Source organism: Haliotis cracherodii, unplaced genomic scaffold (assembly GCF_022045235.1).
Source record: "Haliotis cracherodii isolate W230 unplaced genomic scaffold, xgHalCrac1.p SCAF_10, whole genome shotgun sequence".
NCBI classification, from domain to species: Eukaryota; Metazoa; Mollusca; class Gastropoda; order Lepetellida; family Haliotidae; genus Haliotis; species Haliotis cracherodii.
Window position 1 is genome coordinate 28,428,625 of NW_027266265.1, and position 13,300 is coordinate 28,441,924.

General features: G+C 38.2%; 1 protein-coding gene across 2 annotated transcripts in view; it reads left to right on the forward strand.

The window, feature by feature from the left end:
* Positions 1–4,137: 4,137 nt before the first annotated feature.
* LOC139454243 (transcription initiation factor TFIID subunit 4-like) overlaps positions 4,138–13,300 on the forward strand; it is a 32,004-nt gene continuing 22,841 nt past the window's right edge. Inside the window, exons 1-2 of one of the 2 annotated variants that reach the window (XM_071235849.1) lie at positions 4,138–5,352; positions 12,754–12,927. In XM_071235849.1, the coding sequence (XP_071091950.1) occupies positions 4,138–5,352; positions 12,754–12,927 (1,389 nt within the window). The remainder of the gene's footprint in view (positions 5,353–12,753; positions 12,928–13,300) is intronic. The other variant, XM_071235850.1, reaches the window with a different exon arrangement.

Here is a 13,300-nt window from a genome sequence, read left to right on the forward strand (position 1 = left end):
GTCAGCAACACCAGACATGATCCGGAGAATCCACCATGTGGTGATGACGGGCCAGCGAATGACTGAGCGTCATATTGCTAGTAGGCATTTCACTGGTGAGTGTACATTCGATAAACCCAGAAACTTTGGCAATAAAGAAAGTATCAGCTCGTTAGCTTCCAAGCTTCTGGCATCTGATATAAAAACGCACCAGACACAACATGTCTCGTGATAATCTGGCTCTGTTTGACGCTGACCCATAAAGGTTCTTGCAACGATTTGTGACTGTGGATGAAACCTGGATTTGCCACTTCCAGTCTGAGTCAAAACAGCAATCAAAACAGTGGAAGCTCCTGGCACCACCACCAAAGAAGGAAAATACTGCCACATCAGCTGGAAAAGTTATGATCCCCGTTTTTCGGGATGCCGAAGGTGTCATCTTTGTGGGACTATCTTCCTAAAGTCGAGACAATACACGGAGCATATTATGTTGCACTTTTGAGGTAATTACGTGATGAAATAAAGACATAGAGAATGGTGTGCTCTTCCACCCGGACAATGCGCCAGTGCACAAATTAGTCATCGCTATGGCTACGATCCACGAGTGACTTTGAACTACAGCACCAACCCGAGTCTCCTGATCTGACTCCATCTCTTCCCGAACATGAAGAGTTCTTGTCGGAACCAATTTCGATTCCAGCGATTACGTAATAGCAGCTGTGGAGAAACTGTTGGAAAAGTTTGTTTGTTGGTTGTTGTTTTTTGTTGTTTACGCCGCACTCAGCAATATTCCAGCTATATGACGGCGGTCTGTAAATAATCGAGTCTGGACCAGACAATCCAGTGATTGACATTATGAGCATTGATCCACACGAATGGGATACGATGACATGCATCAACCAAGTCAGCGATCGAGCGATTTGGGCGTTGCTCAGTCGATGTCAGCTTAATCAGCCAAAGGTTTGTCTCACTCGATTATAGGTCCTGGGTTCGATCCCCGGCCGCGTCATACCAAAAGAGTTTAAAATATCGTTCTTGTTGTTACCCTGCCTGGTGCTCGGCATTAAGGGGCTAAAACAAGGACTGGTCGGCTCGGAATCAGTATACTGCGGCATGGTGTCTTAGTGGGCTGGCACTATAAAATCTGTATTAGTCCTGACTAGTACAAGCAGACACACACACACCGCACACACACACACACACACACACACACACACACATTCATGATTCCGTTATATAGCTTGAGTCGATAACGCCTCTGTGACGTTAGACATGCAGCATTAAAGTACTTATACAGCCAATGAATTTCGGGTCAGAATATGTATGACCATTATCCAGTGGTAGAAACTAACAGTTTTAGTCCACTAGTCCTTATAATGATAACATATAGCAAAACCCTTAAAAATGGCAAATTTCTACGAGTCCTTATGATACCTTAACTACTGGGCAGTTTGGCAAGGACTGCAGGGCTAGTGCCAATTTCTAATGCTGATTTATCGTTCTCAAAGAGCCAGTTAACGTTGATTGGATGGTTACAATACCCGCTCTAGCTGGCTGTGCTTGTGTGTCACCCTACCATACATTGGTCATGCACTCAACCACTGGTTCTTCTGGTCCAAAGTCGATTATGTACATGCCGTCGTGATATATGATACCCATGCTAGTTGTAAAAGGCGACAATGCTTTTCGTAAGAGGCGACTAACGCGATCGGGCGGTCAGGTTCGCTGACATAGTTGATGCATGTCATCACATCCCAATTGCGTGGATCGATAATCATGATGTCAGTCACTGTATTGTATGGTCCAGACTCGATTATTTACAGACAGCCGTGAGGTAGCTTGAATATTGCTGAGTGCGGCATTAAACTGCAAACAAATATACAAACAAAATTGTCAGTGAGTGAGTGAGTATGGTTTTACGCCGCTTTTAGTAATATTCCAGCAATATCACGGCGGTGGACACCAGAAATTGGCTTCACATTTTGTTTCCATGCGGGAAATCGAACCCGGGCCTCGGCGTGACGAGCGAACGCTTCAACCACTAGGCTGCCCGACCGCCTCTCGTCACTGAAAGTGTGGTTCACTGATTGAATGGTAGTTGTTGAAAACGACAGAAATAACTTTTTCATATCATAGAGATTATGAGACAAAAGCACAACTGTGCAAGTGCAAGTAAACTGTTGACAAAATGCCTGGGACAGTTATTCATGCAACCTGAGGACTGCCCCGTCGTCATGGGAGTTGGTATATGTCACTGTACACCTGTGGTCATCATTTGTGGGAATACATATTAATAGATCATTGCTCATGCAGTCAACCACTTGTTTGTCTGGTCCAGACGATTGTCTCCAATCTCCGTGATATCGCTTGAATATTTGTGAGTATGACGTAAAACAACATCACACAATAACCAGTATGTTAGCTCTTACAGATCTGTCTGAAATAAGGGTGAATCGTCACTCACTCGCTCACTCACACTTGAACAAATACTGCCATCGCCGTGGACTGAAACCAATATTGTCACTGCGGTGGACTGAAACCAATACTGTCATTGCGATGGACTAAAAACCAATACTGTCACTGTGATGGACTGAAACCAATACTGTCATCGCGGTGGACTGAAACCATACTGTCGCCGCGGTGGACTGAAATCTCAGAGTATTTATCATAATACAATAGAGATATAATACACTGGTATTCTATCATTGCAAATGCATAATAAACGTGCCAGATCTTGATATGTCACTCTTCGTATGGCATAGACACGACGCATTGTATTGTTCAGGTCAGTTAAAACCATAATGTTCCTGACCTTTTTCAATACTGACCGGAGGATTATATTTTTTCATTTGTTTGTGTGTTGTTTAACGTCGCGATCAGCAATATTCCAGCTATATGACTGCGGTTTGTAAGTTGTGAGTGGGTGAGTTTTGATTTACGCCACTATTACCAATATTCCAGCAAGATCACGGCGGGGGACACCAGAAATGGGCTTTACACATTGTACCCATGACGGGAATCGAACCCGGGTCTTCGGCGTGACGAGCGGACGCTGTAACCACTAGGCTACCCGACCACCCCGCGGTTTGTAAGTAATCGAGTCTGGACCAGACAACCCAATGACTGACATCATGAGCATCGATCCACTCAAATGGGATACGATGACATGCATCAACCAAGTCAGTGAGCCTGACCACCCGATCCCGTTTATCGGCTCTTACGACAAGCGTGGGTTGCTGAAGACAGTCCTTACCTGGAACTCCACCTTTTTCTTACCTGTGTTGTTTTTAGGGCCACCAAACTAAGCACCACGACGGAATGTAAACGATTATTTACAGACCGTCGTCATATAGATGGAATATTGCTGAGTGAAACAACAAACAAACAAATTAAATTCTCTCTGAATGATTGAACCTTTAAACTAACAAGTCAATTAATCAATAATGCATCACAAAATAAGCAGCAGTAAAATTAATGTGTAGTAACTTATCATGCTATGTCAATTAATGTAAGATTAAGTATTTATTTCTCTCTCTCCCCCTCCCCCCCCCCCTCTCTCTCTCTCTCTCTCACACACACACACACACACACACACACACACACACACACACACACACACACACACACACACACACACACACACACTTCAGTTCTCTTTTCGATTCCAAGTACAATTTTTAACGCCCTAGATGTTTGGCGGGTCGGTTATGGTAAGACCTTCTTCGGATTTTGATAATGGTTATGGTAAGACCTTCTTCGGATAATCAAGGCAATTTTGTTTATCGGGTAGTAGTAGTAGTAGTAGTAGTAGTAGTAGTAGTAGTAGTAGTAGTAGTATTTGTAGTAGTAGTAGTAGTAGTAGTTCGATGAAACACGTTCGGGAAGTATGAATAATATATTTGATAACTACTGTCATACGAGGGATGACAAAGTATCAGCAATTCTATATTTCTATTCAGGGCAAAATTTGAGGAAAAACGCCTGAAATATCCTTCCTTAGAAAGTTTGTGCCAACGGAGCACCGCTGCTTCTAAAAATAACCATAGCTTGTTGTTAGTTGTACTGCAAGCAGTCTCCGTCTTCGCTTTACTAACATATCCCAGCAGTCTCTGCTTTACGCATGCGCTGTTTCAGTCTAAAATTTGGCGAGCTGGGGAAATGGCGGACCCAGGTTCTATTGATGACTTGCTATCATCTGAAATCGATGAAACAGCAGTGAGCGCGTTAGTTGGGTCCCTAGAATCCCAGTTAGCTTCACCAACAAATAAGGAACCACCGAAGACAATATCAGACGCCTCCGTCAACAATAATCATATTGGTACATCATCCACCAATGTAACTTCCACAAACCCCAGTTTTGTAGCAAACTCGACGACAAGTGCCGGACAGAAAGGTTTGCCAATTCATAACAACACTGCCCTGAATGCTTCCTTTGGTCCCACTTCAAAATCGAATCTTTCAGAAAATCAGATTCTTGGAATTGCCTCTATTATAAACTCCTCCCCAGTCCCTGCAACCACTGGAGGGGTTTCCCTGCTGAATGTAAACACTGTCAATAGCAAGGCTGCTAATCCGTCTCATATACGGATTATCACACAACCCCAAAATAATGCAATCAACCCAACAAACACAACTGTTGTACATATACCTGCTTCTAATACAGGATCGTTTATGAATAGTATAGGCAACAGCAATGTCAATTCTATTACTACAAGTGTACATGGAACAAGTGGCTTGAGTGCCACCAGAGACAACTCTGCAGCTAGCAATGCTATTTACAATTTAGCCACAATTGCTGCTGAACAGAAGCCTATTTCAGTAGCTCAAAATGGGAGTCCTCATCAACAGACTGTTCAGAACATCCACAGAGGTAAAGATTCATCTGTGTCATCATCTCAGCCTTTCTTAATGAAACAAGAGCCAGGAAATGGTGCAGTGAAACAGGAAAACAATCCAAACTCACCATATATAATAAAACAGGAGGTGAAACAGGAGTCTATGAACATGCAGACTATTCATTTGAATGTACCAGGTACACATTCAGACAGTTCCATGCTCCCTGGAGGAGCCCATTTAAGTGGTGCAGGTGGTAATATGCACAATGTGTCGATTTCAAATATTAAGGGCAATGCTAGTCCAAGTGTGATCACAGTGCGGACGCAACCTCCACCCCACCAACATGTGACGGTAGTTCGACCGTCTGTGGTGTCCACTCAAGGGACAAGTGGGGGACCTGTACAAATTGTGAATGTTAATGCGTCAGGTACTCGCACTACGGGCATGTCTAAAGGGGGGCAAAGGATGTCCAATCCTATCCGAATCGCAGCACAACAACCCCAGCAGATTAGCATTGCTCCTCGGCAGCAATCAGCGGTGAGTACAGTAATGATGTAAAGCATGTTGGTCAGACTATTTGTTTAATGTATTAATATTCTGTTAGCATTGTTAATGATGAACATCTGTACTTAGATACTTATGATCATGAAGGCCAAGAACATACAAAAACTGATATAAAAATGCTCTGTAAAACAATTGTGTCATCATATCTCATTAATGTGGAACTTTTATTCAACAAGTCCAGGCAGGGGATGGACATTGTTTAGCACAACTCAAACACTTGGATATATTTTGATATATATACATAAGTAAGTTACAATATATCAATTTCCCTTTAATGTGATTAAGCGCAATAGATCAACCCACTATCTCATGAGTGGATTAATAACATGGTAGGCCCAAATATTGCAAAAAATACAATCATTTTAAGGATTTTTTATGAAGAATTAATGGTTTTGCCTTGGTGGGGGCAGTTGGGTAGCGGAGCGGTTAGAGCATTCACTAGACATGGGTGAAGTTTTGTTTTCAATTCCCCTCATTTGTTCAAGGTGTTATGAAGCCCATTCTTGGTGTCCCCTGGCAAGATATGGCTGGAATATTGCTAAAAATAGTGTAAAACAAAAGTCTCTTAATTGAGAAATTTTTCTTATGTCATTACCTTATGAAATTATGCACAGTTATCAAGAAACTGGTGAAGAGTTTCTGTGTGGCTTTGTATGGATGCTTACTACACAGCAAAGTACTTGACAAGTTTGGGTACATATTGGGAATTCAAGATCAGTGTTTATCCCAGAATATGATAGATACTTGTGTTTCTGCTTTGTCAACATTAATATTTGATGTTACCTGTTTCAAGGGTTACATGAGGATGTTGTATGACTTTTCTGAACATTGCTTGACAACAATACTTATCATTTGATAAAATCTATTGTTAGCAAGACATTTACCTGAATTAGGGAATGCAGATGGATTAAAAATATCTGACTTTCATAATGTTTTTTGGAAGTGTCATATGACCTAATTACTAAATAATCATGAAGGTTATCAATATTCTATACTTCTTTCTTTTTGACATTTAATGTTAACACTACTACCATATACATCTACATGACTTATTTTTGTGTTTTATTATTAAGGTCAGTAACCATAGTAACAGTTCTAACATATGTTTGAGAAGTACAAATAGTTCTAATTTTGTGCACCAGATACCAGCAACATCAGTTTCTCAAAGTAAGTTTGTTGAAACACAATCAGCATTACATACAGTAAAACAAAATTATCAAAAGACACTAACAGTTTGTCCCATCAGCAGACTTTTTTTCACATACCTCCGAGAAAGCTTGGTAGGTGTTTACGGTACAGTGCTTCAGAAGAAGTAAAATAAGATCACTCTAAATTTCAGTTTCTCTTTGTCATGTTTATTACAATACATGTACATAGAATATGGGCATTTGTTTAACCTGGCCCATAACCCTGATCATCATTATTCAGTAGCGGTGAAACCATACATCGGTGCACCAGGGCATTGTGAGATTTCATGGGACAATACGTTACACGTAGGGCTGGGATGATACACCAACTGTGCAATGTGATACATATCACGATACCTTATTCACGATCCGATATGTATCACGATCCTTGCATGTGCTCTTATTATCTGTCGACTATGCTTGTTGTAAGAGGCGACTAACGGGATCAGGAGGTCAGGCTCCCTGACTTGGTTGATGCATGACATCGTATCCCCATTATGTGGATCGATGCTCATAACGTCAATCACTGGATTGTCTGGTCCAGACTCGATTATTTTCAGACTGCTGAGTACGGCGTTAAACAACAATCTAACAAAATCTTATTATCTATGGTGCGTAAGCCATCATTTTCATAGATAGGATGGCCAAATACCTGGCACACTGATGATTTACAGTGGGCAGTGTGAAGTATAGCACAACCAATGAAAATATTTGTTTTCACTCTTAACTTGAACTACTGATTAGTGTTTAAGGGAACAGTTATTAAATCACACCTTTAAGGTCAGAACCGATATTTTATACTTTAGTGCGTGACTGTGATCGATACTTGTATTGAGAAGTCCCACCACTAGTTACAAGATACATTTTTTCTGTATTGATACAAGATGATACACAAGCTATTAATAGTCATTTGCAGTTAAAATCGTGAAACTATCTATTCATAGTGTCATAATTAGATGAATTCACTTTAGAATAGTCATAGAAAGACACTGAATCCACAGTTTGTAAGTCCATCAATGACGTAATCTGCTTGTTTTTTGTCATCAATAATCTTGTCACTGTCAAACAAAATGGAACATACCCAGTATTGCATGGTAGATATTTTGAATGTTTTGATATCAAAAACAGCTAACTGGCGATGGAACAGTTTCAGTAATACAAGTAATCTGCTCCAATTGTTTAAAACTGTAACATCACTAATTCATGAAACATAACATCATGAGTATTAGCATGATTAGAGATGTGTTTGACTGTTCGTTTGGACAGAACTTGTTTGCTTATATTAGTCATTGGTAGAATTGAAGTTTGATCTTGGGGAGAAATATGACCATGAAATTATATCTATTACTAGCAGTATTGGTCATGATTTTTTATCAGTATTCAAAAAGTCCAATGAAGCATTTAGTTACTTAAAATATTTCCATGATAATATTAGCAACATTAAATGGCTGAAATAATAACCAAATGTCAGACAACTTAGTGATCCAGTGTTGGATTTAAGAATGAAAGTCAAGGGATCTTTGTAAGTATATCAAAAAATTTTTAGCGTCCATAACAGTTTATACCACTGAATGAAACAGTTCCCATTTACTATGTTTACTGTGAAATAAAAGTGATCTAATTTTTAGAAAATGACATATGTAATCATGTTACATGCTCTTTCTTTTTGTAATTGACATATTATTTTGTCTTTATATGAATTTTTTTAGGTAAATTGTAATTAAGGGTGTTTTCATAATATCCTCTAATATATCCTATAATATTTTCGTAGCGAAGACTGGATGAGCTATTTTATATAAAATATCCTAAAAATGTTTATGATCCCTAACCTTATTTGTTCAGCATAGTAATGAGGCTGCATTGTAATGATACATTGTTAAATGGTTTAACATGACTTGTCTCCTAATTAGATCTATGTTATAATGTACATAGTACATAGCAGCGATAGAAATTGGACCTAGTCCTGTAGTCCTTGCCAAACTGCCCAATAGTTAAGGTATCATAAGGACTAGTAGAAATTTCTCATTTTTAAGGGATTTGCTATATGTTATCATTATAAGGACTAGTAGACTAAAACTGTTAGTTTCTAACGCTGCATAGTCATTGATTTGTTGTCTTATTTAGTCAACAGCACCATGTTTGTTTAGACAGCATGACATAATCATGATAATAGGGTTGATAACTCCCTTATTGACTATGGTAAAAGAAATATTACACCAGTGGGTTATATGAATTCAGATAAGGAATGATGTTTTGCATTTTACCTTTTACCTGTTATACTGGTAGATATACACTAACTTGATTACAACAGCATGTTATATACATGGTATGAGAAAAGATAAACCTAGCGGGACTAGTTTCTATTTAATATATTGCTACGTATACATTATTGATTATAAGTGATGGAAATTGTTTGAAATTTAAATATTGTTTCGTTGTTTGAAACGCAATGATCATCGTTCATGAATGAAAATAGAAAACTTACAATTAGAGCAGTCTTTCTCCAATTCCGTGTTCTAATGTGTCCATGTACAAAATAGCAAAATTCAATGGTCTGCATTCAGGCTTGATTGAAGGAACGTGATTTGACTTGCATCAGGTGCATGTTGACATGAAAAGCGAGTTGCACCAGACAACCGGGTTGCACCCTGGTCCATAAATGTATCCAAGATAAAAAATAGTCTAAATACATAAAATGTCCAATCTCTGAATTACACGTAACACAGCAATTAGTGATGTAGTATGGTAAACAAGGCAAAAAGTGAGCCGACCCCCAACTTCGACTCCAACATATTTCTAAGTTCAAAACATGGAAAAAGCAATACTTTCTCAGAAAATCCACTTATCAAAATCAAACTTTGCACTGCACCTCTCCTATTGGTATAAAAACTATACCCCTAATTGGAAAAGTATCCATGAAGTGGTTTTCAAGTTGTAGGTCGCATAAATGTTGAAGTAACTTCTAAGTTCAAAACATGTAAAAGTTCACATTTTCTCAGAAAATACACATATCAAAGTCAAACTTTGCACTGCACCCCTCCTATTGGTATAGAAAGTTTTCACCAAGTTTGAAATAGATTTTATGCAGTTGTTTTCAAGTTACAGGTTGCACACAGAAATGTCTACAGATGGATGTAGTTCCTTCGTATAACTATATACCCATGGCCGTATAAGTCGGAGGTATAATAAAGCACCAGGTTGCATTTTCAGTAATAGGTTGTATTGGTGCATGTTTTATATATCTAAATTGAGTCCTGTTTGGTATTTGTTTAATCATTAATGATTTAGTCGTTAATCTGTCAGCAAGATTAGCTGTCTAAATGAAAAGTGATGTGCTTTCTATTTTGCTCTGTCAACTTTATATCTAATGCACAAAATACGCACTAAACTAATAGGTATGAAGGGAAATAAAACACTGCAGTAACATTTTCTCTTGTAAGTATAACCAATAGTAATTAATATTGAACTTTTTGAAATAGTTTAACCGCATAAAGGAAACTTCACAATTTCAAAGTGTTAACAGTGGTAAGCCTGGTTTTTAGAACTAGTTTTTGACCCAATAGATTAATATTTTCACTTTTTAAAACATGTATCTCCTTATTTTCAAAACTGTAATTCTTTGATTAATGTTTCTGGTGCTTCTGCTGTGAATATTGCTGAAAGTTCCGTGAAATCGTAATCACTGTCAGCGTGGAGCTACTCCTATTTACCTACAATTGGTGCTACTATTTACAACTTGTCGTAAAATGTGATTTAACTCACTTTCTGTTTCTGTTTGATATATAACATTGTCTTTTATTAAAACTGTGATGCTTAAAACAACACACTGATACATGTCATTCTTTAATATTATTATTATTTCAAAATTCAGTGAAATCACTGATATAATTGGAAAATAATCCATCACAGATTTCATCCTATGCTCCTTATTCGTAACTGAAACCGGCCAGTAGTAAATGAAATTGATAAACAGTGCTTTTTACTTTATCCCACATCATATCAGGGTGTGTATGCATTGATGCAGAATGGTCTCGTCTCTTGTTTTTCTTTATCCTCCCCATTTTACTCTCGGAACCACCAAAGAATACACAGCCAACATCTGTGAAAACATTGTTTCCACTCAATCACTTTTAAAAACACTAGGCGCAATAGACATTTGACAATCTTGCCAACGTTGAATTCAGCCGTCTTCAGTTTAAAAAATTGATTTGCTTATATCATTTTCAGTAATACTTTGTACATGTTGTAAAACAAATTCAAAATAAAAAACATGCTTGTGATTTTATCATATATTTTTGACAACTTCTAAACTAATATGTCTAGGTATGAAATATATGTAATGTTTTTTGTGTGTTTTCTTTTGTGATTTGATTTGCTAAAGAGATACGTTATATTATATCAGCATATAACAGGCAAATCATAAACACACAATTTTGCCCACTGTCTGCTGTTTTTCTAATAAGATAATTTCTAGGGCATCTTTTCCATTCAGTTTTGTAAACAATTCATTATAACAGTTCTGAGGTTAGACATCAATATGATTAATGGATTAGACATGTTAGAATTAAGCTCCTAGTTGACATTTGACTATTTTTCAAGTTTTTTAGTGATTAATATGATTAACAACCTTTAAACAGCTGAATCTACAAAATAAAGTACTTATGGGTTCAATAGTAGATCATGAATTAATCTTTGAAGGGAGTAGTGTCATTAATAAATAAATGGATGAAGTCTTTTCCTCTTTGCAAAATCAGTGAGCTGATAGAGAGAAAGATACTTCAGTGATATTCCTGCAATTTGCTGAGACCTGCTGTGAAATTTGGCTCAGTTATAAAGTTAATCAGCCACATTTATTTGAATTAAGATCAAGTTCGCTACCTCTGTTTTTGTTTGTTGTTTAACGGAGCTTTCTGCAATATGTGATGTCAGCCTGTAAATAATCGAGTCTGGACCAGATGATCCAGTGATTCATATCATGAGAACAACCTCCATAATTGGGACATGATGACATCCATCAGCAACACTGACTTGGATGATGCATGTCACTGTATCCCAATTGTGTAGGTCGATGCTGTGTAGTAGGATGTCGTGTAGCTGGAATACTGTTAGGCTTTAAACATGTTAAGCCTGAATTCGTGACTTTTAGGTTATAAGACAATATTTTGTGACACATCTTTCTTGATAAAGTTATCTAAAGGTTAATGAATTTGTGTACTAACAAAGAAAATAAAAGCCAAAGAGTGTGTCAATAAACTGCGCAGTAGTCTCCTCTGACCAAGCTGAGTACATGTCAAAGTTGTTCACATCAAGAATTACATCTTAACTCCAAGTGAAATTGTAAATAAAAAAACAAGCATGATCTTGTTTCCTAAACCATGTAAACAAATGTCATTTGTATATTTGTAGGTATTGTTTACTCATGTGAATTGATTATTTTATGCTGATCTTGTTATGATATTTGCCAGCATTACAGTCAAAAGGAATTGAAACGGTTCAGTTTTCACAATACTGCTACCAGGGTTTACTCTGAATTTTCTGACATGGGCTTCATTTGTGAAAATTTCAAATATTCCAGAGGTATGCCCATTGAGAACATTGTTAAAATTGTGTTTGAAAATGTGGGCCTTTTTTTTCAAATTTAGGGTCAAAAGCACATGGCCCCAACCTAGAATTATCCCTGCTGCTTCCCAGTTTCTCAGTGAACATTTCTTGTCCTTCGGGCTTCAGGGTTTCCTAGATGCACAGTCAGTTCTAACCAAATTCCACTTTCTGATTCTATCACTTAACAACTTTTAACTCATTCAGTGTTAGAAATTTGGGAATGACAGGGTTTCAAGGAATTTTCTATTGTTATGAATTTTATTCCAAATCATCCAGCCTTGTCAACAGGGATGTCATGTCGATGATGACCCTGTAATTTTCATCCCTGATTTCAAACACTGATATAACAGTAATGAACTGAACCCTTCATATTTCTGCATGTAATAATTGCTAGTTGACTAGACTAGCCTTTAGACATGATAGTGACTGCTTGTCTGTGTGTATATGTGTGACGTCAAAGTTGACTTATTGCTCGTTGCCTGCCACTAGTGGCATTGCCTGCATGGCTGCATGGGTGTTGTACTTAACACTGGGTAACTCCTACTGCAGCTGTCAGATGAGAGATGAGTGACTTTGGTGTTTGCAGAATACAATAACATTACAGCCTGGTGGATTCCAACTGCAGCCAGGGACGCTCCTGGTGAAGAATGAACAGGGCCAGCTCATGTTGATGTCCACGACGGGGCAGGGGGCTGTGCCGGGGTCGCAGTCCATCGTCACCACAGTACCAACATCAGCCAATAAGTTGCAGAATGTCAGGGTAAGAACTGCTATTTGGAAATGCATTAAGTTTGTTGACAAGTTTCCTTAGATGCCCCAGAAACCTGTGACTGTGGAATCAAGTCCCGGTTCACCCTGGTTATGTTTCTGGATTTGTCAGCACCATGCCAATGCTCGTGGTTCCACCAAAGTGGTGAACCTGTAAGATCAGCATCACTTTTGGCTTTCCTACCACATAAGCTGACACGTTGTGCGTGATATTACTGAAAAACTGTTGAAGGTGGTGTTAAAACCAACCTCACTCGTTTAAATGTCTTGAAATGTTCATAGTTTTATGGTTTCTTGACAAGTTGAAATTCGTTTCAGAATTTTTGGAAGATGTTGTGAAAAGTGTCATAGTGTCAAAATAGAAG